At 35.6% G+C, this 27994-nt stretch overlaps 1 protein-coding gene across 1 annotated transcript; it reads left to right on the top strand.

The window, feature by feature from the left end:
- The first annotated feature begins 36 nt into the window (after positions 1–36).
- MS3_00008884 (uncharacterized protein) lies at positions 37–27464 on the top strand. Its single transcript, XM_051217231.1, has 13 exons — positions 37–195; positions 4042–4166; positions 4701–4723; positions 8310–8434; positions 8969–8991; positions 13590–13717; positions 16282–16376; positions 17618–17816; positions 20587–20782; positions 23209–23293; positions 23935–24010; positions 25563–25675; positions 27055–27464. The coding sequence occupies exons 7-13, from the start codon at positions 16296–16298 to the stop codon at positions 27193–27195; spliced, it is 891 nt and encodes a 296-aa protein (XP_051065884.1). The 5' UTR covers positions 37–195; positions 4042–4166; positions 4701–4723; positions 8310–8434; positions 8969–8991; positions 13590–13717; positions 16282–16295; the 3' UTR covers positions 27196–27464.
- The last annotated feature ends 530 nt before the right edge of the window (positions 27465–27994 follow it).

Here is a 27994-nt window from a genome sequence, read left to right as displayed (position 1 = left end):
ATTTAGTTCATCCTAGACATTAAATTCCCTCTATTTATAAATGATCAGTGTATAGTATAAATTTACATAATACTATTACAGTAATATGCATGTTTGAAAGAAGAAAAAAGACCCATCTGAACATTAAAAATGTTTTTCGATGTAGCGAACCGTTTGATTTTCATTCTGCTTGGAACCATATGGATGATATATCAGGTAACTTAAATCGTTATCGTTTCATTAAAATATGCCATACTTATAACAACTATTCATAATTATATTATTATTGACAATACGACTAAGTCGAATAATTGGTTGATAATTACTTACTGTACCTATTTACGCCTGTTACATCTCATGGAGAATCATAAACCGCCCACCAGCACTCTCCATAAAACCCTGTCCTGGATAATCCTTTCCAGTTCTTTGCAGTTGTTATTCATCCTTTTCATATCTGCTTCCAATTCTCGACGCAGTGTATTCTTTGGCCTTTCAGTTTACCGTTTCTCTTTAGGATTCCAAGTTAGGGCTTGTCTCATCATGCTGATTGGTGATTTCCGTAATATGTGTCCTATCAACATCCAACGTCTTTTCCCAATTTCCTCTTCACCTGAAAACTGGTTTGTTCTCTCCAACAGAAGGTTGTTGCTGATTGTATCCGGCCAATGGATGTTGAGTATCTTGAGTAGATAACTGTTTATAAATACTTGATGATGTTTGTAGTAGTTCTCCAAGTTTGATTTCCGTGCCGTAAAACTTTCTTGATGTTCTTACTAGTTATATGAGTCTATTATTTGTGATTAAACAAATCATTAAATTAAGACAATATTTGAAAACCAGACAGTGATTGTTCTTGTCTTACAGATATTTATCACAGAGAAAGATTGTATGACCTTTTTTAGTGTTATCGGTAACTAGAATTAGAATGAGGACAAGACTTTATGGTAGTGTATGAAATCGACACACCAATAATTTGATAAGTTATCTTATTTTTCTAAATTTGTCTTTAAAGTTAATTGGTAGTGAGTACGGTTTGTAATACGAACACATAAAATTTTGTGTATGTAAACCCTGATCTCATTTTCTATATCGAACCAAAAGCATATGGATCATTTGTTTTCTAGATACTATTCAATGTTTTTTTGTTTTCAAAGTGTCTGGCAAAAGAAAAACTATTCATTTCTAAACTACTTGTAGATATATTTTGATTGAGATCATGAACCGATTGATGTTAGACCACCATTGAAAACCTAGAAGCACTGGACGGCCGTTTCGTCCTATTGTGTGACTCCTCAGCAGTGCACATCCACGATCCTGCCCTCAGGATTCGAACCCAGGGCCTTCAGTCTTGCGCAGTTAGACATTAACACCATTGGATGCCGGCTCAGTGGTCCAGTAAGTCAAGCGTTCGCCCTAAACTGATACTTGTAGATAGTTGATGTGTCTTGATATACATGAAGCTTCGTTTCAATAATTCAAACCTCATCTACTAATTTAAAATACAGAAACAACAATACAACATAACATATAACTTCAATCTGTACAATATCAGTAGTTGATTTAAGATTACATTGTTTATTGAAGCATGATACAGACTTCTTTTTTGAAATATGTCTTATTAAGATCAAAATTATCATGGATTGATACCATGAATCGTATGATTTCCATTACATATATAGTTGAATTTCTTTATGGAACATTAATGAGATTATCGTACTTAACCTTAACTATTCATTAAGTAAAACATTTTTATAATAAAAAGATTTCCAACACATTTGATATTTTCTATGGCAACTATTCTTTCTTATATTCAGCCATAAAAGTAATATTCATTATATATTGTGTACACCCCATTAAAGTTAATGAACTGATTCAAAAGCACAATGATTTTCTGAAGTCCATATTGCGCTCTATTCCAAACAGGTAAACTAACATTCATTTTTTTATTGAGATCATGAACCGATTGATGTTAGACCTCCATTGAAAATCTGGAAGCCCTGGACGGCCGTTTCGTCCTATTGTAGGATTCCTCAGCAGTACATCCATGATCACACTAGCAGGATTCGAACCCACGGCCTTCAGTCTCGCGCGCGAACACTTAGCCTAGTGGACCATGCGAGCGGGATCGTGGATGAGCACTGCTGAGAAGTCACACAATAGGACGAAACGGCCGTCCAGTGCTTCCAGGTTTTCAATGGAGGTCTAACATCAATCGGCTCATCATCTGAATCAAAAACTTAACAATCTCCACAACCCCTAAACTGATAGCATTCATTTATTCGGCTTTTGACGGTTTTGCATATGAAGAAGTGTTATTAAGCCGCTTGATCATGGTTTGAAATACCTATTTCATTGCTAAAACCAATCAGGTATAAGTATTGAAAAATGAATAGCTTAATAGAGCATTCTATAATGGTGGAATTAATCGGTCAGTTGTTCCGGAATCAACTTTTTTTCTTAATTTGTTCTATGATTTATTACCGACTGTATTCATACGTTTATTTATCCTAATTTCTATTAACAGTTATACAATAAACAAACGTAAGTCTAATTCAATCAAATGTGTCCATAATAAATCTTTATACACAAATGGATAGACGATGACTGAAATAGTTTAATTAGTTAAATTTCTTGAAGGCAAACATTCATAATTTTTCACTCTTCAATGCATACAATCACTTCCTTCTTGCGATGGGTGTGTTGTTTAAGGAAAGCCAATATCCGGCGCTTTGAACGGGTTGGTAGACACGGAGAGTTCACCTAGGGGAGTTGAAAAACCCTGATTACAAACTAATGGTTCACATGGGCCCCAGTATCCTGAAGGAATAAATGGTGGAGGAACCAATCGTTGGTCACCAACTACTGTGGGACTTCATCTCTGACGTTGCTCCACTACCTTGTGGATTAGATATTTAGGTCAAATGCCCCGGGTTTGGCCTCCTTAGAAAACGACCTGCTTCGGTTTGGGCACCCAGGTAGTATCTCAGCACTCACACAAATTGAATAATTTAAGTGTCGCATATCTATTTGGTACTTGTGAAAATATTTATATGTTTAAATAAATAAATAATGAATTTAGCTTAACAAGGGCAAAAGGGAACGAAAATCATAGTCCAAATGACATGCTTTCACATAAAGTATATGTTCATTCATTTTTAATGGCACTTTCAAACTTCTTATTGATGTCTATGATTTTAAAATTTCAGTCTCATTTGACCATTGTAGATCCTATTCAGATAAGCTTGATAATGCATATAAGTCTATAATACAGTCGTAAAAAGATGTATATTCCTTCAGAATTAATGTACTATCTATGACTTCAACATATTACCAAACTATTACATCAGGAAACTTAGCAAAAGCTGAAATTAGACGAAGAGATATCATCGTTCTGTAATTCATGTGCGTAAAAAAATTCTGAAAAAACAGATAAAAATTGATTTAGGTCAGTAGGTGATGGGAACCATAAATATTATTTCTAACAATAAACATCAAAAGTCGATCAATGTTTCGAATTACTCACACAGGTATATAAACCAAATTAGCTCCAACATATTTGACAGAGACTGTCAACTTAATTAATGATTAAGGAAAAATCTTCAAATTACATTATATTCATTGCATTCTGACTGTTTGTATTTGTCTCTGATTGTGAGGTTAGTAAATTATATGGATTGATATATTCAAAAGATGCTCAATACACTAGTCGGAATTAGAAATCACAATAATATGTACACTATTCGCTCAATGGGAGAAACCATCAAAGTTAAAGTCTGTAAACACAAACGTTTAGCTCTAGCGACGTTCCGGACAATTTATCACAATACTTAGATAAAAATGATGAACAAAATCTATGATTTACAACCCTAAACAACAAAGAATTTCAAGACCATTTCATATACAAAGCAAATGAAATAGTGTATTATTTATGTGTGGCTTTAGCCAACTAATTTATTTCGGTTGGTATATGACACATTTCAGTAGTATTATTTACTATCAAGTATAAAAAGATGCTTTGAATATGTTTGATTACACAAATGGTTTGACTTTGCTTCGTTTCAGACCACAGATCACTCATTCACCAACTGATCATATCAGTACTGAACGAATTGTTAGTAAGACAGAGAATGTCACTCACCCAATATTCACTGTAGAAGACGTTCACAGAATATTAAATGAAACAAGAAGTAAGCTGACCTATTGGTATTACTGGATGAGAATAAGATTTTTTTTATCTATAGAAACCTTATAAGTAAATGTTTAAACCTCTGCGAATACTGAGGTGTTGAGAGTATTTGTAGAGCTTGTTAACTGAATGAATATCCATTTGTCAAACTGATGATATTAGATAAACTACTAAATGAATGAATGAATGCATAATAGGGCGAGACTATAATTCATGGACGAAGCAATGAGGTTTAAGATAAGAGATGAAGGATTTTGGCGCAAAATTCACTCATCAATTTTTTGGCTAAATTATGTTTTGGCATTATAGCTGATGTGAGTTCGTGATGAAAACCCCAGATCTAATTCCTAGCCTTAATCATCAACTGTAAATCATAATTCTCATTTCTCACACTGGTTTATAAGCTCATTTGTTCCTAATTATGAGGTGGGCACTCTCAATGTCCCTCTAGCGCCGGTCAAACGTCGTCAGTAAATTATAGTCTCACTCATAATATTTTCGACATTTAACATGCTGATTATTTTCATTATTGTAGAAACCACATTGAAGATAGTTCAGGTAAACTAAATTGTTTTTATCAGATTTTAATATGTTTCACGTATGATTGTTGTAAAACTGAACATACTTCAGTCGGAAATCTAGTTTGACTGCCAAACGTGCAGGTCAGCTATAATCAACAATTCTGTCTGTTTGTCTAACAATTTGAACAGTGCGCGCAATGTTGAGTCAGCTAGACTGGTTGCCAAATTACAACTTGGTCGATATGTTTCGATCGGCACAAAGGCGGATCTGACTTGCGTGACATTGGTCACCAACCAGTGATCAATCAATTGTACACTTTACAAAGCTTATCTGTGAGAGTTAATAGTATGTTGTCTGTAGATATTTGTTGACAGAATTTAATGCTAGAATATCATGATTTTGATTGACGAATCAATAATTTGGATTAGGTATGTGCTATTGCAAGATTAATGTTAGACGTGACATTCACTGAAAACAAACATAGATACTGACTGATAAGCAAATATACCTTGGTGATAATTTCTATGCTGAACTAAACAACAGTATTTCTCCTCTTATCTATAGAAGCTTTTAATAATGCAAACAGAATACAACGGTGTTCAGTTTCACTTGGTGATGAAGAGATGTAGTTGTAAACTGATCAAAGTTTGACGATTGGTCTTGATAAATCCGAATCCTTATTTCATCATTTCACAATGCATATTTATTATTTATTTGAGCACATGAACATTGGTAGGAGGAAGCACGGAATGGATATGTGACACACAATTCGTTCGATTTATGTGATGGCTCGGTCAGTGATTGAGTGTGGAAGCCGAATTAGGTGGATTTCTTAGTGGAGCACACTCGTCGCCGTTGACCTAAATGTATTATCCACAAGGTAGTGGAGTAACGTCAATAGATGCTGTTACATGGTAGCCAGTTACGAACATTTGTTTCACATGGCCTTTGTTCCTTCAATATATTGGAGCCAATGTGCACCAATAATTTGGAATCAGTGTTAGTCAACTCCCCTAGGTGAATTCTCCGTATTTACCAACCCTATTAGTGCGCAGGTCATTGACATTTCCTCCTCTCCATTTCGTTATTAACAGTATTGCCGCGAGCAGGCAGTGTGTGGGACTTCCCTGTCAGTGGTTGCTTGCACGTGACCATGTGAGAGTATATCGAGAGAGAGAGAGAGAGAGTTGACTCTCCCAACTCTCTGCCATACCACGGCATTTGCAGATACGTATTGGTAAATAAAGTTGAAGAATCAGTAGTTAAGATTATCGATTAGGAGATTAGTTCAGTTTCAACGTGGATAACGTAATTCATCAACTCATGTAAATATTTTGTTATTGATGAATAATTTATGCAGTGAATCCATATATTTATTTATATTTATTCATTGACAATCAAATATTCCACCATATTTTTCATTCACAGTCATCTGATAAACAACGGTAAGTATAACTTTATCAAACAAAACAAAGATGTCCTGACGAACGTTTACGTCCAGTCAATGAACTGATTAGTAGTATGTAGCTTCAAGATTGTTAAATTATATTGAGATCACAAATGGAGATTTAACGGACAACAACTGGAGAAATGGAATCAGTGGAAGGTCGTTTTGTCTTAGAATAGAACTTCTCAGCAGGGTTAATCCATAATCCTGCAAAAGAGATTCGAGCCTAAAACGTACGATGTTGAATGTGAAAGCTCTGTTCTGTACCACCTGATCACCATTAGATGACATGCAATTCTTAATATCACCGATCCACAATGTTGTGTGATTGTGATGATTAGGAGAATTTGAATGATAGTAAGAACTAAACATCACAGAACTAACTTAATCAGATCAAGAAGTAGTAGATATGCACGAACGAATGTACTGTATTTGGAATTTGAAATCAAGCATTCAACAATTACAAAGGAATCATTAGTTCATTCAAATACCACATCTGCCACAGCTTGAATTAGAATCTAAGTGTTTGTAATCGATTGTACGTCTTCTTAAGTTCATCCTGTGTCTGTCCGACATTGCATTGGATAAAACTCTGTATTATCTATAATGTGCTCATTAGTATTGGAATTAACAACCGAAATCGGAACAGATTCACTTGGTTCCTGAGATTGTATACAATCGCCGTTTCGGTTGTGTACCGAAACCATTATCTAGAATTTAGACAACAGATTTCCCAACACTATCCTCCCCCACGAAATAATGTTGGATCTTCGCGTTCTCATGTTATGAATGACGCGGTTTCATTTAAAACATATTTCTCACATTGACTAGAGTAAACATTAGAAGTGACTTCGTGATAAGGATAAAAGCAATTGATATGAGATCATCCGAATTGTAATCAAACTCCAGCATATTTAGTACTTGTGCTCTGCACTGAACAAGATTCCCACAAGAAACAAATGCATTATGAGGACACATAATATTTGATAGAACATCAAGATTTAATTCTTCTGAAATAGCTTCCACAAATTTAATAAGAATGTGATTGCAGAGTAAAAGGATCATTAGAAAAATCAGCATCTATTAAAACTACATCGGGTTTTCGATCATGACTAGGTTCATTCAACATACTTTCCTCAGATTTGCTAGGAATTTCGTCAGAAATATGTGAATCATTAGGGAAAACTATATTTGGTACAATAACATGAGAAATCTGATAAGTCGATTGATTAGAAACTGTCGTCTCGCAAGAATTCTGAGTTTCATTTAACTCTGAACTGCTATATAACTCTACACTGTCTTTTGAAATCGTTGATAAAGATAAATGATCATTATAAATACTCGACTTAGTAGAATCAGAACTACATGACTTAATATTAGTTGCAATAAGATGAACTGTAGTACTACAAACTGACTGAATATGTCCAATATCACCACATTTGAATAACTTAGAATTACAAAATTTACACGAATTAAAAGAGTGGAACCTGTCACAGGACAAACATTGACCAAACTTGTGCCCATCTTCGTGAACTGTATCGCAACTTGTCAATGAATTGTTATCTGCATAACATTCAGTATGCACTGGGTTGGGATGACGTAATGCAGCAGAATTTTTTATGTGCTCGGGAATCATTTTACGAAATTTTCCTCCTCTACTACATTCGAAATTTGTATACTTAACATAGTCTAGCAGTACATCCTTGAGAGTTGTATAAGAAAGCGAAATGGGCCTATCCAGTAAATCCAGAGTTTTAAATAAGCTATATGCTTCTTTTTCGATGAATGTGAGGAAATGTGCAACAGTATTAACATCCTCACCATGTTCCTTATTCATAGGCCAAATTTCGAAACATTCAAAGTAATTTTCAAAAGCATCATAATCTGAATGAACGTCCAACCGTTCAATCACAGGCCAAACACGAAGTCAATAAGATGATTAGGAGTATATGAAATATAGTACCAGCTAAGAATCCCAGAAATAACGAATTCAGTTCAAGAAGTACAAGATACACGAACTAAATGAAATCGTGTATTATGTATGTGTGGCTTTAGCCAACTAATTTATTTCGGTTGGTATATGACACATTTCAGTAGTATTATTTACTATCAAGTATAAAAAGATGCTTTGAATATGTTTGATTACACAAATGGTTTGACTTTGCTTCGTTTCAGACCACAGATCACTCATTCACCAACTGATCATATCAGTACTGAACGAATTGTTAGTAAGACAGAGAATGTCACTCACCCAATATTCACTGTAGAAGACGTTCACAGAATATTAAATGAAACAAGAAGTAAGCTGACCTATTGGTATTACTGGATGAGAATAAGATTTTTTTTATCTATAGAAACCTTATAAGTAAATGTTTAAACCTCTGCGAATACTGAGGTGTTGAGAGTATTTGTAGAGCTTGTTAACTGAATGAATATCCATTTGTCAAACTGATGATATTAGATAAACTACTAAATGAATGAATGAATGCATAATAGGGCGAGACTATAATTCATGGACGAAGCAATGAGGTTTAAGATAAGAGATGAAGGATTTTGGCGCAAAATTCACTCATCAATTTTTTGGCTAAATTATGTTTTGGCATTATAGCTGATGTGAGTTCGTGATGAAAACCCCAGATCTAATTCCTAGCCTTAATCATCAACTGTAAATCATAATTCTCATTTCTCACACTGGTTTATAAGCTCATTTGTTCCTAATTATGAGGTGGGCACTCTCAATGTCCCTCTAGCGCCGGTCAAACGTCGTCAGTAAATTATAGTCTCACTCATAATATTTTCGACATTTAACATGCTGATTATTTTCATTATTGTAGAAACCACATTGAAGATAGTTCAGGTAAACTAAATTGTTTTTATCAGATTTTAATATGTTTCACGTATGATTGTTGTAAAACTGAACATACTTCAGTCGGAAATCTAGTTTGACTGCCAAACGTGCAGGTCAGCTATAATCAACAATTCTGTCTGTTTGTCTAACAATTTGAACAGTGCGCGCAATGTTGAGTCAGCTAGACTGGTTGCCAAATTACAACTTGGTCGATATGTTTCGATCGGCACAAAGGCGGATCTGACTTGCGTGACATTGGTCACCAACCAGTGATCAATCAATTGTACACTTTACAAAGCTTATCTGTGAGAGTTAATAGTATGTTGTCTGTAGATATTTGTTGACAGAATTTAATGCTAGAATATCATGATTTTGATTGACGAATCAATAATTTGGATTAGGTATGTGCTATTGCAAGATTAATGTTAGACGTGACATTCACTGAAAACAAACATAGATACTGACTGATAAGCAAATATACCTTGGTGATAATTTCTATGCTGAACTAAACAACAGTATTTCTCCTCTTATCTATAGAAGCTTTTAATAATGCAAACAGAATACAACGGTGTTCAGTTTCACTTGGTGATGAAGAGATGTAGTTGTAAACTGATCAAAGTTTGACGATTGGTCTTGATAAATCCGAATCCTTATTTCATCATTTCACAATGCATATTTATTATTTATTTGAGCACATGAACATTGGTAGGAGGAAGCACGGAATGGATATGTGACACACAATTCGTTCGATTTATGTGATGGCTCGGTCAGTGATTGAGTGTGGAAGCCGAATTAGGTGGATTTCTTAGTGGAGCACACTCGTCGTCGTTGACCTAAATATGTTATGGAAGGTGAAGGAACCTAACCGAATGCGACGCATTCTCAAGGTACATTCTGACGAACCTTATTTTCATACTCCATTTGTTTCCATAGAATCCTGGTGCTTTTTTGCAACATATTTCGTAATGTGGACTGTCCAATTCTTCTAGCTGTACGTCTGTGTTCATCAACCTGTTGAATGTACCGTGCACTAGCTTTTCGTCCATTCAATTTCGTGAGCAGTCAGTTAGTGGGTGAAAGGGTTAAAACTATCACGAGTTCACTTAGTCTGTGAACGAGAATCATTACTTGGTGACCAAAGACCAGTAAGCTAGTTTTTGATGCGTTCTAGCCCCGCTAACTAGAGTGAGAAGTCTTAGCTTGGAATGGAAAAGTATATTCTGCAAACAGCCAGAAACGAGCGATAACAACAACCACAATTTAAAACATATATACAGTACAAAACAGTCCGTGGGGAACGTTACCAAATAGCCTACTAAAAGACGCGACGGATCAATAGCATTTAAGATATTTCCCAGTGCGAAATACGACATGAAAGTGACAAGAGCGCCTTTGGCCTGAAAATAAAGAAATTCAAATTTTCTAAATAAAATTACAAAATTAGATTTTTTCTCAAGTGAGTTCTGGGGATTGAACGTATTCAACAGTGGGACTACCCTGTCAGTGGTTGTTTGCACGTGGCCTTGTAAGAGCATTTCGAGAGGGAGGGCTGACTCTTCCCACTCTCTGCCGTACCACGGCATTTGCAGATACGTATTGGTAAATAAAGTTGAAGAATCAGTAGTTAAGATTATCGATTAGGAGATTAGTTCAGTTTCAATATGAATAACGTGTTTCATCAAATTATGTGAATATTCTATTATCAATGAATAATTTATGCAGTGAATTCATATATTTCTTTATATTTATTCATTGAAAATCAAATGTTCCATCATAATTTCGATTCACAGTCATCCGATAAACAACTGTAAGTATAACTAGATCAAACAAAGATGTCTTGAATTATGTTTATGTTTATTAAATGACATGATTATTAGTATGTGACACACCTGATTTATTCGCTCTTGACAAACTTTTAAAGTAAACGTCTTTAATTCTGGTGGGAAGCCGTGGCTACACAGTCTAGCTCTGTCAGGTGTGAGATAAATATTCGTCGAAGATAAAGAGATATGGTTAGTCGGTATAGTGAATTGGTTGCCGTTAGACTTTGATATCATGTGATGTTAGCTCAATGGTTTAGGGGCTGAGCATTCTCATTCTCGATCGACTATCCTCACTTCGACTCTCTTTGGCAGAATCGTGGATACACACCTCTGAGGATTTTTTACTAGAATAAGTCAGCCTTCTAGCGCACTACCTTTATCAGTTGTTTTTTTTTAAGACAGATCGTTTCGTGATCTCATTATGAATGAATGACTACGGATATCATTATATTATCTGCGATAATTCGAAACATATTCAGAAGCATCCATAATTTTCAAATTTAATTCTATAAACTAATTTATGCAGACATAAGAGAATGTTTCGTAAATTGAAATCCATCTGTGTATATGTAACAGCTTAGGTTGGTTGGTTAAGAGTTGACCTCAAACAAGCAAACATATGCCAAAACAGTCTAGTTCAAGTATTCATTCACTTCCTTATTTTGCTTAGTCGCTATATTTCCTATTATCTTATATTGAATGTTGAGAAGCTTTATTTGTCTGAACAAATTATCCCACGCTCTACTGTGACTGCGCGAAGATCTAAATAAAGACCTATTCACTACTTGTCTGGTTTCTTCTATCAATATCACGTTGGGCTCACCAGTATCATGTCTACAGGTAACTCTCGTGCTATGTATATGTATATTCAGATTGTTCAATTGTTGTGATTACGTAACGTACGTTTGTCACTGGATCAGTAATGTAAAATATGTTTACACAACTTAAATGCAACTTATCAAAATCCGTAACAATCTAATCGGTAAGACTGTCTTCGAATAAAAATCTTTAAACCTTAATAAATGATTATATAACCCATCAAAATTAAGAAAACATCAGTCACTACTATAAATACCAATACGTCCACATGGTTAACAAAATACATTAGCTAATTATTACTTACTATCAGAATACTCACAGACGTCTGCTAAACTTTTACACATTGACATTATACATCTGAGTTTGGTTCGTAAATGCTACGGTTGTGATTCAACTTAGAAGGTTTTGAAATGTTATGGACCAAAAAAATATTTGTAAAACTTTCTTTATGATATCTTATATGTGCGTTAGTTTCCGGAATAGTCATCATTAAACAATAAATTTTTGATAGTTGAGATCATGAGTCAGTTGAAGCTAGACCACCATGGAAAACCTAGAAGCAATGGACGGCCATTCGGACCTATTGTGGGGCTTCCCAACAGTGCACACCCACAATCCCGCCTCGCGAGATTTCAACACAGTGCCTATCGGTCACGCGCGCGAACGCTTAACCTCTAAACCATTGAACTTGCCGGAATCCAACAGTGTTAATGTCTAACTTCAACTAATCCATGAAATAAATTCTTGTTTAAAAATGTTGATTATCACTATTTGATTTATGTATATGTCACGCAACTGAAAAAAATATTACTCATTGGTTTCCTTCGTACTTTAAAAATCAGTTCTTATGGAGATTCCTTACAGTTTTTAAATATCGAATAAACAAAGACTGGATATGCAAGTAGTTGACTCAAGATCAACATCACAGTCTCTTATAGATATTACCTACTACCATCGAAGTAACTACATCTATGAATTTGATGTTCATCTTGCTATGTTAATGTGGTGAGGTAACTTGAACAGATGCATATATGTACCTGGTCCCACGTTGTAGCTGACTGACCGACTACCTACGAACTAGAAAAATTTTCAAAAATCTTATAAACTATGATTTTTATTGACGACCATGTCTGATAAGATAATTAAGGGATCTTAAATGAAGCCAGCAAAGAGTACAAGAAATTACACAAGCGCGAATCTATGTTAATACTACAAATTGTAATTTATACTGTACAGTAGGTAGATAGTGTGAAGACTTAAGATACGCATAATAGGACATTGCTTCATCAACATTTATAATAATAGTCAAACTTAGCGCCAAATCAGTATGTTATAATAAGTCTTGCAACTTTCAATTTCCATAATCTTACTTCTTTCTTATTGAACATTCGGCTACATTCATCACATGTTCATAAATTTTGACAGATATTTCTTATCAGTATAGGGATGTGGAGATTATTAGGTTTTTGATTGTGATCATAAACCTAATGATGTTAGACCACCATTGAAGACCTGGAAGGACTGGACAGTCGTTTCGTCCTACTGCGGGACTCCTCAGCAGCGCTCATCCGCGATACCGCTTGCGGGATCCAAACCCAGAACCTTCGGAATCGTGCGCGAAAGCTTAACCTCTAGACAGCTGACACGGTGTCCAACGGTGTTTAATCAAGATGTTTATTCAAATGAACTCATTGTTTCAGTTAATTTTAACAGACTTATCTTCATAGTGGAGATTACTTGTAGTTCATGTGACTGATTTTGATGGATTTTTGTTCTCTGAGCTGGATGGTTTGATCGTGGAGCTTTCATCGTTCTTCTGAACGACATCATCAGCACAAACTTCAGGTAAACTGATGATATCGTTCAGAAGAACGATTAAAGCTCCACGACCAAACCATCCGATTCGGAGAACAAAACTACGTCAATATTTATCTTTACATACAATCCATTTTTGCATGATTTCAGACCAATATTTATTCGTTCACCATTAAATAAAATTGATTCACAAGGATATGTTTTTCAACCGAAAATAGACACCCGTAACAACTTTTCTGTTGATAATGATGTCCATAACATAAAAAATAAGACTAAAGGTGAGTTTTCTTTCCAATGCTTTGATAAAATAACCTAAATCATTAGTAAACCAGTCTTTATCCAAGTTTATACACCATTAGATTGATTGTAAAAAAGTTTTTAAAAAAATTGTTTAATAGTCGAATTTACGAGTCAATTGAAGCTAGATCACTATGGAAAACCTGGAAGGACTGGATGGCCTTTGAATGCCTACTCAATGGTCTAGAGATTAAGCGTTCGCGCACGTGAACGATAGGTCTTGGTTTCAAATCGTGGATGTACTTTGATGAGGAGTCCCGAAATAGGAAGAAACGGCCGTCCAGTGCCTCCAGATTTTCCATGGTGGTCTAGCTTCAGTTGACTCATGAATTCAACTATTAAATTACTACAATCTCCGCAAAACCACTATCTAAAAAAATTTTTGCTTGTTTTACATTTTTCCAAATAAAGATTTCAGATAAAACTTGATTATCGGAATGCGTTTTGTGGAGATGTTAGAAATTTCACAGACTGAACTCATGAGTCAATTGTAGCTAGACCATCATGGAAAACCTGGAAGCACTGGACAGCCGTTTCGTTCTAGTATGGGGCTCCTCAGCAGTGCGCATCCACGAAACCGCACCACACGAGACTCGAACCCAGGACCTATCGGTGTTGCGCCAGGCACTTAACCAACTGAACCATCGCCTTCAAATGCCCTGGTGTGGCCGAGAGTGGGGTGGGCCCGCTCTCCCTCTCAAAATGCTTTCACACGGCCACGCGTATACAGCCTCTGCCAGGGAAGTCCTACTCACTGCCTTCTCGTGGCAGGGGTGTTGTTCACGAAATCGAGAGGACGAAAAGCGAGTGTCCGACGCTTTAACCGGGTTGGTGGATATGGAAAGTCCACCTAGGGGAGTTGGAAAACCCTCATTCTAAACCAATGGTGCACATGGGCTTCAGGATCCCGAGGGAACGAATGGCGTATGAACCAATTGTTGGTCACCGGCTACCATGGGACTGCATCTCCTCACGATGCTCTACTGCCCTGTGGGTCGGACCTTTAGATCAAAGGCTCGGGGTGTGGCCTCCTAAGAAAACCACCTGCTTCGGTTTGGGCACCCGGGCAGTATCACAGCCCTCACACAAATCGAATGATTTATGTGGCGCATATCTACTTGGTGCTTCCTTGTATCAATGTTTGTGTTTAAATAAATAAATAAACTGTACCATCGAGCCGGCACCCAACGGTGTTAATGTCTAACTTCAACTAATCCACTAAGTTGCGCCACCGTACACCATTGTCTTCAGTGAGTTGATATCTCACAACAGACCTGGATGAACTCCACTGGTAACGGCTTCTCACTAGAACTCCAGGAGTATCTCTTGGATGCTCACTGCTGAGAAGTCCCATACTCGGACGAAACGGCCGTCCAGTGCTTCCAGGTTTTCCATGGTGGTCTAGCTTCAATTGACTCATGATTTCAATCTGTGAAAACCTGATTAGGTCAAAAACAAAAGGATTACATATCCAGACGATAAATCTGTAAATAATGAAAATCACGAGTAACCAATCTGAGAACCATTTGACAATCAGTTATGTTCATGAAATAATTGCAAACTTTAGTTTCATCTTGTTATAACATGTGACATTGTGTCCTTATCAATATAGAGCGTAATGATACCACCAATTAGAGAACAGTGAATTATCAACCACAAAAATGACCCATAAACCTCGTAGTCTAGAGACTATATCGGTCCTACGTGTTGCCTAGACCTTCCTGTTAAGTCCAGAACACCATTCTCAGCCGTGAACGAGAACACAGGTGGTGATAATCGAACGTATATGAACAAATTACAAAATATCTTAGTAAAATCTGAGAGTCATACAGTGAATACTTCATTTGCAAAATATCAATCTTCTCAAAATTGAAATTATTTTGAAAATATCATTCAGTCATCTCAAACTTCATTGTTACTGCATTTTTATATCAATTGGTTTCTGTTCGCGTTCTTTTCCCGTTGATCTTCATGACCTTCTGCTACCAGACATTCTATTCCTGACTACTTATGTCAATATAAATAGCATACATCACAATATGAATCATGTACATCAAACAAACTGGGTTTATATACAAAGCAAACAGTCCGTATCATACTATAAAATAGAAAATACACATTCGTACAAGATCTAGCCAAAAGTGTCTGTGAATGTGGGAGACTGTAATTAATAGACTGGACATAAATCAAGAATGGTAAATCATATAATAATAGTTCATAGGTCAAAACAAAGCTTATAACAAGAGGAATATGAATATGCATAGTTTAGTTACCTAATAACTATACAATAAGAATATATATATATATAGTATTAGTCCATAAATGGATACTAACAGTTGTCATCGTTGATCGTGATCAACATAGATCATAGATATCTATGATCTATTTTCATAGATTTTATGGAAGATCTATAACTTTATACTAAAGACGACATAAATTAACTATCTTTATATGTTTTTAACGTAATTCATCAACTCATAATTAATGACGATTATATTCACCTAATAGATCCATTTCAAATCGTTTCCTTTTTGATACTTCATAGAACAAAAATATGATATGGTTTTAGAAATTTTATTAACACGAACAAATGCTCAACGCCAACAAATCGCATTTCATTATAACAAAATCTTTAAAACTGTAAGTTTTAAAATATTTGTCCACCCTTTTTTTATTAAATGTTTTGTACTCACACCTCCTTTTCTATGTTTCTCAAGAGAAATGAAGTACTATTTAATCGGCCATGGTACAGTCAAGATCGGGGAGGGTCAGCTGTATTTCTTGATATGCTCTCAAATTGCCACGTGCAGACAGCCACTGACAAGGAAGTCCTACTTACTGCCTTCTCGCACCATGGATGTTGTTTACGAAATTGAGAGAATGAAAAGCAAATGTCCGGCTGTTTAACCGGTTTAGTGGACACGGTGAGTCTATCTAGAGGAGTCGGAAAACCCTGACTGCAAACCAGTGGTGTCCAGTATCCTGAAGGAATAAATGGGGTATGAACCAATCATTAGTCAATGGCTACCATGTGACTGCATTTCCTTAAGTTGCTCCACTCCCTTGTGGATTAGACATTTAGATCGAAGGTTCCGGGTGTAACCCCCTAAGAAAACTACGTGCTTGAGTTCGGGCACCCAGAAAGTATCCCATCCCTCATAAAAATCGAAGGATTTATGTGTTGCATATCTACTTGGTGCCTCCTTGTATCAATGTTTATGCTTTTAAATAAATAAATACATAAATTTATGCATGCATTTCGAGAGTAGTAAGTAAATAGTTGTCAACCAAGATTTTCAAAGGCTTATATTTTTCACATTTATCAAGGTTAATATACATTTACTACATTAAGGACAATGTTTCAACTATACTCTTCGTAAACATACTATACCTTCTACTCGTATTATCGATTTTCATTAATGTATATCTGATATAAGATAAACATGTATTACATTATATACAAAGATGGATAGTGGATAACAGTGGAATCCAGGACGCGCGTTGCGTCTGATTTGAGACTCGTGAGGTGAATGATAGCAAGTGGCTATCAGGACTCAGTAGCTAAGTGGATAACGCGATGGTCTACTGGTTAAGCGCTCGCACGCAAGGCAAGGTCGTGGATGCACACTGCTGAGGAGCCCCATCCTAGGGCGAAACAGCTGTTCAGTGCTTCCAAGTTTTCCATGGTGGTCTAGCTTCAACTGACTCATGATCTCAACTACTGAAATAAATATTAATCTTGCTGAACTATGAACACCGGGGGGAGGTTTTTAATGAGCTTTACATATTTTATTCAATCTGAATGCACAAATTCAATACTTGATTTCATATTCGTTTTACATTAATATTCTTAACTTCACTTTGTTTTCTTTATTATTTAGTCATTAATGAATGAAATGAACAATGCGAAACCGAATAATTTGAAACTATTACTTCAAGATCTATTAACAGATACATCAATTTTATTTGCTGAAGAATTGTATAAGGCAATATATACATCAAATTTACAAATAACAACTGGTTTATTGATGGATTTCTGGGAAAATGAATTTAATCAAGTGGAAAATATTTATAAATTATGTTAGTAATACAGTAGAAATTATCATAATTACTTAATTACTTACGCCTGTTACTCCCAGTGGAGCATACAACGCAGACAAGCTTTCTACAACCCACTTTGTCCTGAGCCCTCTTTTCTAGTTCTATCCAATTGTTATTCATTCTTCTCATGTCTATCTCCATTTCTCGGCCTAATGTGTCCTTTGATCTTGCTCTCCTCCTTTGGCCTTGAGGATTCCAAGTGAGGGTTTGCTTCGTGACGGGTTGGGTGCTTTCCTCAATGCGTGTCCTGTCCACTTCCAGCACTTCTTCCTGATTTCTTCCTCCACTGGGATCTGGTTTGTTTTCTCCCATAGTAGGTTGTTGCTAATAGTGTCTGGTTAACAGATCTGAAATATTTTGCGTAAACAATTGTTAATAAACGCTTGTATCTTCTGGATGATGGCTTTCGTAGTTCTCCTGGTTTCCGCCCCATACAGTAGAACGGACTTGACATTTGTATTGAAGATGCTGACCTTGGTGTTGGTTGACATGTGTTTTGAGTTCCAAATGTTCTTCAATTGTGGATTTGCTGCATCAGACCCACTGTGTTCATCATTGATGCTGGCCAGATATGTAAAGGTTTTTGCATCTTAGAAAACTTCTCCGTCAAGTGTGATTCGATTGGTGCATGCTGTGATGTATCGGAGAATCTTGCTTTTCCCTTCGTGTATGTTGAGACCTACTGCTGCTGAGACTGCTGCTATACTGGTCGGCTTCTCCTGCATTTGTTGTTGTGTGCGCGATGAAAAAGCCAGGTCGTCTGCGAAGTCTAGACCGTCCAGTTGCATCCTAGCTGTCCACTGTATCGCATGCTTCCCTACGGATGTTGACATCACCAGCAGAAATAGGGTAGGTGAGAGTAAAAAATCTTGCCTGATACCGGTCTTTACTTCAAACGAGCTTGTGAGCTGTTCTCCATTCACGATTTTGCAGTTTAATCTATCATAGGGATTCCGTATTATATTGACTCTCTTCTCAGGCACGCCTAGTGTGAAAGAAGCCTCCATAGTGTTTTCTTCTCTACGTTATCAAATTCTTTCTCGTAGTCAGTGAAGTTGATTTAGAGTGATGAATTCCATTCAATTGATTGTTCCATATCACATATTTGTGCAATTCTTAGTAACAATGAAATCTATAACACAATTCTTTCATTTTTAGTTCATCTCAGGTAAATAAACTACGATTTCTGATATTTAAATTCATAAAGATCCTGGAGCATAGCTTAAAGTGAATAAACTCCGTAGCTTACTGAGTACAGAGTATAAACAAGAGATAGAAACAAAGTCGAATGAATCATATTCTTCTCTTAATTGATTAGTTTTGTCCATGTGTGTACATATTTCATATTAATTGCTTAGATTCGTTTTTAGATCTGATGTATGACTTCACTTCTTTAGTCTATTACAGTTTATATTGCCTAATTAAATATGATAAGAATTCACTGCAAGCTACGAAGTACAAGATGGTTTTCAAATAATGCAACTCTTTTTGCTATGTATTCTTGAAAATTGATAAGATGGGATAGATAATTGAAGTGTATCAACTTGATATCACATTAGCTACTGAGTCCTGATAGCCACTCGCTTGTTGAACAACTACTGTTTTCAAATTACTTTATAATTGTTTTATTCATAATTTGACTACAGTTGAATTAAATACTGGCCATCTGGACTCAGCAAATAAGAGGATAACGTGTTGTCTTTTGAAGCCAAACGTACCAGGTACGAGTCACAGAATGGGCTTACATATCCAGGTACACTCAGCTGATGAGTCCTAAGACGTCTGGTGTATTCTTGAAAAGTATAGGTCTTAAAAACAAAGAAATGATAGATTTAACTAAATGGACAATCAATACATTATCTTTCCGGTCAACAACATTTTCACTTATTATCATTTTGTTCTGATACTGTAGTTTTAATGATTCAAAACCGATAAATTCAAAAGCCACAGTTCGAAACATTCAATTCTAGTTGATTTCTCAACTGTTTTATGATTAGACTGAATGAATAACCTTCTAGTTTAAGTATTCGCCAAAGGAACTTCGTTGAAACATAATGAAAATTTTGTCACTTCAAGTCACATTTGGAACAATGAAAGACTATCATGGTATTCAATTCGTTCTACAGATCTCTCATTTTATTGATAATCATAGTCCAATATAGTGTCATTTTTGATGGAGTTTTGTCCTTTGAGCTGGATGGTTTGGTAGACGTTTGCACTGATGATTTCGTTCAGAAGAACGACAAAAGCTCTACGATCAAACCATCCAGCTCAAAGAACAAAACTATCAAAATCATCCACCTGAGCTACAAATCTCCACCATTTCAAAATCATATGAGCGTAGTACGCTTTTAGTTGTTCAAAAAATGGGAGAAATTTGCCAAAAGACAGGCTTTTACTGGAGAACAACTGTATTTTCTCCACGAGTGTCCTCATCAGCATGTTCTACCAGTAATGTCGTTTCCCCGATATTCAAATTCCTTTGTTATATTGAAACACATGATAAAAAAACTTAGAATAGACTGCTTGACTTTTGACTACATTACAATCTAATGATAACTCATAAATGAGACTAATTTCATTGTTATACTCGGCAATTATAGTCACTTTTAGATAATGTTCGACAGGAGTTCCTCTTTTGTTTAGATAATAAATGGCGCTCCTCCTCGAGCAGTAACAGGCCTAAGTAAGTAAGTAAGAAGGAAAAAGAAGTTGACATTCTATTTTTCACTGTCTTTTAACATTACAGATTCGAATGAATCAATTTGGAAGACTATAGAAAAACGATTTGGGAAATCTACACAAGAATTTATACAATGTGTAGTTGAAACAAGAAAAGTTAAAATTGAACAACAACTAACGGAAGATGATGTTTTTAAGCCGGTAGTTAATATGAATGAAGTTAGTAAAACATTTCATGTTTTGTTGAAACAAACGAATTCAGTGTAAGTCCATCCTTGTTTCAATATACATGTTAAAGGAATGTATTCACTGTACTAATTTCTTTCCAATTAGTTTAACATCGTGACTTTACATTAATATATATTATCAGAGAGGAGTTTTGTGGATATTACAGTGATTTAATTGTTGAATTCATGAGTCAGCTGAAGCTAGACCACCATGGAAAACCTTGGGGGCACCAGACGGCCATTTCGTCCTAATACAGGACTCCTCACGATCCCGCCCAGCGAGACTCGAACCCAGGACCTATCAGTCTCGCACGCGAGCGCTTAACCAGTGGGCCACTGAGCCGGCACCCAACGGTGTTAATCTCTAACTTCAACCAATCCACGAAGTGAAGCCGCCGCTCGCGAGACTGATAGGTCCTGGGTTCGACTCTCGCGAGGCGGGATCGTGGATGTGCATTGCTGAAGAGTTCCATACTAAAGCGAAAACGCCGTCCAGTGCTTTCAGGTTTTCCATGGTGGTCTAGCTTCAATTGACTCATGATTTCAATCTGTGAAAACCTGATTATTTCAACAATTAAATTAATATGAGTATGATTTACAATAATAAAGTAATACTCATTGAGTGGATAGGATTAATGATATTGGAAGCATTTATTTGAAAATCAAGAAGTTGCTACGTTGCATAATATATAAAAACGAGAAAGAACTAATAGGATATTTTTGATGAATGGTCAGTAGTACGGTAGTTATGTAAGAATCAAGAGACCAATGTTGAGAATAAGTAAAATACAAAAAATGGAAGAAATACGAAATTAGTTTATCAAAGTTCTGCTACAAACTCCCTTATACCAATGGCCAAGGTAGTGAGAGTGATTGTACACACTTATTATAAATGCAAAGGTTAGGTTTGTGATCATTCGTAAACCATGTGGCGAATTTGTTGGAATATGGTGGATAACCTTCAAAGCTTTATTCATTTCAACTTGATGACCTGTGTCCATCAAGTGAGCTAGAATAGTACTCTTAATCACTCTTACCTGTCCTTTGCTTAAACATGACGCATGGTGTTCTGTTATACGATGATGAACTTGCCGAATTGTACGCCCTATATAACTGGCTCCACAGGAGCAGTTGAATCGATAAATACACATGGATTTGGCGAATTCAGGCAATCTGTTTTTATTAGCCGATTTTATTGTGGGGTGGTTGTAAAAGATAACACTCAGTCTGGCTGCATTAAATATTTTTGTACCGCCCTTCTTAATCTCTGAGTCACAATTTCTTCAGTAGTATCATTTAGGTGTTATAATTTTAAAAACAACAATTTCTTTAGAACGGTAGGTACCCTCATTCTACTTTTCATCTCCTTCATATGGTTGTCAATGAATTTCGTTGGGTATCCATTTCTACCAAGGAAGTTACGAATGTTAACTAGTTCATCTACAGTGATGTCATCCGAGCAAATCATTCTAGCACGAGGAGTCAGGGTCTTTATCGTGTTTCTTTTGTATCTGACTGGTGCTGTACTATAGTGCGATCCTGAACTCGCCACATGCTCCTGTTGAGCCAATTGTATAGGGCGTACAATTCTGCAAGTTCGTCATTCTATAACAGAACACCATCCGTCGTGGTTGATTTATGTTTGCTTTATAAATGAATAAATCAGAAAAGTTTGGTAGCTACCAAATAACCGCTAAATGGATATAGTTCGTGATGCGATACAATAAAATTTAGCTCTCCTTTAATCAGATTAGTTACATTGAACGTTTCTTAGAAATTCATTAATCTAAAAATCTAACCAACTATACTAACTATTCAACTGTATGACTAAATCTTACGTAATTCAACTACTATCAGTAAGACTGGATTACCATATAGAGAATGTATATTTCAAGTACATAAATCCTGTATCTAATTGTGAACGTCTTGGATATCTAGTTGACAACCATAATTTCGGTACAATGCCTGGGAGTGGCTAGCAGTAGAATCCAGGACGCGCGTTTCGTCCTATTTGGGGCTCATCAGTTGAATATACCTGCATCTTACAGCTCAAAGTCACTTTTGGATTCGAACCTAGTACCGTTGGCTTCAAACGCTATCGCGTTATCCACTTAGCTACTGAGTCCTGATAGTCACTCGCTTTTGCAATGGGGTGAAGTTTTAAATTCACTTGATGGTATTTACTTGTATCTTTTCATTGTTATTTAGCAATGCAATTGATTAGTAAGTTCTCTGATGCGAAGTCAATAATACTCAGGACGATAGTCTTCATAGTCATCATTATCTTAGATTGATAACATGTATTTTAACTTCGAAGTAAAACTAAACTGTACATGATAAATTGTATTGTATATGTGAATTTTAGATTATTCATTACATTTTTACTTAGTTTTATAGCAACTCTTTTTTTCTGCTTTACAATTTTGATTTTCTAACTTTATCCTGAATTTTATTGATTTTAGGGAAGATAATCAACAACAGTTAAGTAATCTTCTCTGTAAACTTAATCCATTTCAAATAGACGAATTAGATATGATGTACCAACGAGTGAGTAAATTAACTGATATTATTAACTATATTAACATATATATTAGGAACGTTGTAACAGCTTTGTAAACAACGATGGATAGTCGTTAGCAGTGAAATCCAGGACGTGGCTTTCGTCCTATTTGGGACTCGTCAGCTAGATGTACCTGCAACACAGAGTTGATGTTGACTCTGGGAGTCGAACTCACTACCGTCCGCTTCAAACGTCATCACGTTATCCTTTTAGCTACTGAGTCCTGATAGTCACCTGTTTGTGCAATGGGGTGAAGTTATATCCACCTGGTATCGTTTTTTACTTATATCTTCCCATTGTTATTTAGGACTGCAGTTATTCAGTCTCTTATTGATATATGTACACGCTGTGCGGACTCTCTCGATATTGCCTGAAGTCACAATCTTCATAAGCAAAGATGGATAGTGGCTAGCAGATAAGAGACTGATCATTTGCAGTCCTAAATAACAATGGTAAGATACAAGTAAACAACACCAAGTTATAACAGCTCCTATATATGATTGTATGTAAGAATTCTGAATTGAATATTTGGAAATAGTATTATTTGTAGTTGATGTGAGATTAAAATCGAATTGTTTTTCTCAATGACGGTGATCTGATTTTGATCTTGGCTTTATTTTATTAAAAGGATTTCAGAAGAGTGTCCTCTGAATTGATTCAACGTGGATCATCTGGTGAAATGCATGATTTATTAATGTCATTGTGTAAGTATTATTTATCTAGTTTTCTTTATGTTTAACCTCAATCTACTTAAATTGTGAATGTGATGAGGTCAATAAAACTGATATCGGTATACATGTATTAGTTCATTATCAGCTGATTAAACGAATAAAATTCCAACTCAACATTAACGTGTTTATAATTCTTGCTGTGTACCAATGGAAATAAGCAAATGCTGTAATCTCTTTTAGCCAATAAGAATATTTTTTAAAACGATTGTTTACAAGGTTGGAAGGCTAATACGATCATTCTCAGATTGTGCGATTATCCAGGTACCTGAATACTTATCAAGATTAATGTTTATATATATCACATGAAAGGAAATTTCCTACTATGTTTCTACTCGATGATATTCACGTTTTATAGTCGTCTGAAAACTTAAGAACGTTTAAGAAATTAGAGTCAACACAGCCCGAGCTCTCAAGTTTGGGGAAATTCTCGAAATCAAATGACCTTCACCAATGTTTTGGGAAATATTGGGGATTTCTCCAGGTCTGAGGAAATTTTAGGGTTTTTGTGCCATTTCCACAAAATTTCCCCAAAGTTTATTGTGAAGGCTTCCCCAATATGTACAGCACAAAACCGTCCTTGGGAAGGGTTACAAAATAGCATACTAAAACACACAACGAATCAACAGTGTTTAAGATTCTCCCAAGTGGGAAACACGATATGAAAGTGAAAAGAGTGATTTGTTGCGAAAACAAAGAAATTCAAATTTTCAAAATAAAATAACAAAATTAGGACCTTTTTCAAGTGAGTTCTAGGGATTTAACGTCCCCAACATTTCTTCATCCCAATGCATTACCTAATGAACATCTGGATTCAGTAGCCAAGTGTATTACGTGTCTATATTTGACCCAAGCGTTACTGAGTTCACGGCAATCCTCACAAGATTCTCATAGCCAAAACCGGACTGATCAATTCTGGTGCTCCAAATCAGTTTTGAATAATCTGGTCACACATGTACTTGTCAGCACATTTAATATAAAGATTAATAAAGGTCATTTAGATAGTATAATAAGAAGACGAATATTATCAGAACTATATGTATTTACATAGTTCTGACAATTTTCGTTTTTTGATGGAATTTTGTTCTCTGAGTTGAATGGTTTGGTCGTGAAGCTTTTATCGTTCTTCTGAACGACATCATCAGCTCAAACTTCAGATAGAAGTAAAGTGTTCGAATATCTCTACATGTGGTTCACAGCTTGTACTGTAGACCTCGATGTTGACTGCTTCTTGTTGACCTTAAACTTGTCATTGTTTACTTCTTTATTTTGGTTTTATCTTCTATTGGTTTGATTTTTGTTCCTATGTTTCCCTGCGGAAAGCTCCATGACCAAACCATTTAGCTCGAAAAACAAAACTGCATCAAAATCATCCACCTGGGCTACAGATCTCCACCATTTTAAAATCTTCGTCTTCTTATTATACTATCGAAATTTATCAAAGTGACTAATTGCTTTAAAGTTCATTTCATTTCTAGTAAGAATTGCTGATTATTAATCGACTGACTTTTCATCTACATCATTTCAGATAATTATTCTGTAACGAAACCAATGTATTTTGCTATCTTAATCCATGATGCACTTCATAAAGAACTTATCGATATGTTAACTGCTCAACATTTACTTATTTTCCGTTCAGAAGTACGTTTATGTGGAATAAATGAAATCTTTCCTCGTTATAGTTTATCCATTTTCACTTTAAATATGTTATAAGGCTATTCATAATATCTAGTCTGTTTTCGAATATGTATACGTAACAAACTCTACTTATTACTTACTTACTCCCAATGGAGCATAAGCCGCCTTACCAGCACTCTCCAACCTGCCTCAAGCCCCATTGGGTTACTGCTGGTCCCGGGCTCGGATAAAAGAGGAGGGTTGTGTATGGGGTTAACAACCCCATCCTGTAGAAAACTAACTCACCAAAAATCGCTAACCAAAAATGATTCAGACAATTTAAACCCTGCTTCAGGGAGTTAGAAGGTTATGACGCCTCATGATGAAAGTCGAGGCTGATACCTATTCTGACAACCAGAGCAACCATTAATTTAGGTACATGGGATGCTCGTACAATGTGGGAGACCGGCGCAAATCTGTCAGCACGGCAGTTCTAGGTGGGATCCATGAATAGTCGGATTCAACTACGTCTGGTGTAAGACAGTTATCCACATCAGGCAACGGGAGATAGAAGCACAATTCGGTGAACTGACTGAAGTTGAATATTCTGGCTGAGTGATCTACATGGATTAAAGATTTGTATGTGAAACCAAGGGTCCTGAGTTTTATTTCTTTTGACTAGCTTATGATTGGACAGTGCTGAGGAGTTCTGTACTCGCATGAAACAGCCTGAATGTGCTTCCGTGTTTCAAACGTTTATGATTCAGAAACTGCGGAAAATCTATGATCGTCACAGAACCTTATCAAGATGGAATTATTGAACAAGAAGGTAGTCAAAAATCAAATAATCATATATTCAATTGAATGAAAGCTTTTGAAAGATCTTTACAATGGAATTGTCTTTTACCAAGGTAGGAAAAATGTATCAACATATTTTCAGGTTACTGATGGCTGTGATTATTCTCTTTAGCAAATTTTAGAGAACCATAATTTATCTATACTTAGATATTTCAAGGTATCGACGCAATATCTTTTTTACAATGAGTGTTTACGGATTGCACTATACAAAGTCCTTTCTTCTCTCTAGACGAAGAAATAATCAAAACGTTTATCATTATTATGAGTTTCTCTCTGATTCATAAAGTGATCTTGGTAGGTGGATAACAACTGGCGGTCACCGAAGGAGGTACTTCAAAGATGGGAATTATCAACCCTAGACTGAGTAATTAATCACATTATTTCATTGAGGAATCATAGTTTGTTTGCAGGGTTTTATCTAAATATGAATCGACATGATGTATAGAATCTTTGTTTCTTTTTCTCACATTCCTTCCTCACTATCCATTTGACGAAAAGTCTAAAACGTATTCCTAAATTATAATTCATTATTAATGATATTTCAGATTGATTTACAAACAGTATGTGATCTATATGAAGCAGAATATGGAATCTATTTGGCAGATGATGTAAAACAGAAGTATTTCAATAAACAAGATAATGCTTTGACAAATCTTTTAAAGACAGAAAAATCAATTGTCTTTTAATCTTCAAAGTACTTGTCCCTTCAATGGAATTTTTGTTAAACATCATGCTGTTCTTTTTAAATCTCCATAATGATTTCTGAAAAACAGAATGATTTAAATAACTTAACAGTTATTCGCTTTAACTAACTTATTCATTCTGGAATCTTGTGTTGTTATGTTAAACAATCCAAATTATAATTAGAACAAGTGATTAACGACACTCAATGCTAACTTTTCATGTTTATTTGTTGTACGACATAGAATGATGCATAATATAACAGTTAAAGAAACTAGTTTGTTTTGTACAATGGATGTGCCTGACACTTTTCGTTTGAGATATATCTTTGTATGTTGATTACGGTTTCCATTTTGTCACACATAATCTACTAATGAATAAACTCTTTAAGTAAACTGTAGTTGGCTCTAATTACTGTAGGTAAGATAGGAACCATGAGCACAAGACATGTGGATTATGAACAAATTACTGTTGTGTATAATATTACTTCAGTTACTGGGGCAAAACTATATTTTATGGACGAACCAATCAGATATAAGATAAAAGGTCTTGGATTTTGGCGCAAAATTCATTCATCCATTTGGTCAAAGAGCGTTTTCGGTATTTTGGCTGATGTCAGTTCGTGATGAAAACCACAAATCTAGTTCATAACCCTTAACCATCAACAGTAAATCTTAGTTATAGTTCCTCACCATATTTTATAACCCTCGTTTGGTCCTAGTTAGTATGTGGTATTCTCAAGGTCACTTTGGAGTCGTTCAACGGTCGTCCAGAGATTAAAGTCTCACCTAGGATGGCAAAAAG

This window comes from Schistosoma haematobium, chromosome 6 (genome assembly GCF_000699445.3).
Source record: "Schistosoma haematobium chromosome 6, whole genome shotgun sequence".
Classification (NCBI taxonomy): Eukaryota; Metazoa; Platyhelminthes; class Trematoda; order Strigeidida; family Schistosomatidae; genus Schistosoma; species Schistosoma haematobium.
The sequence above is the reverse complement of the archived record's forward strand: the minus strand, read 5'-3'. Positions and strand labels throughout refer to the sequence as shown.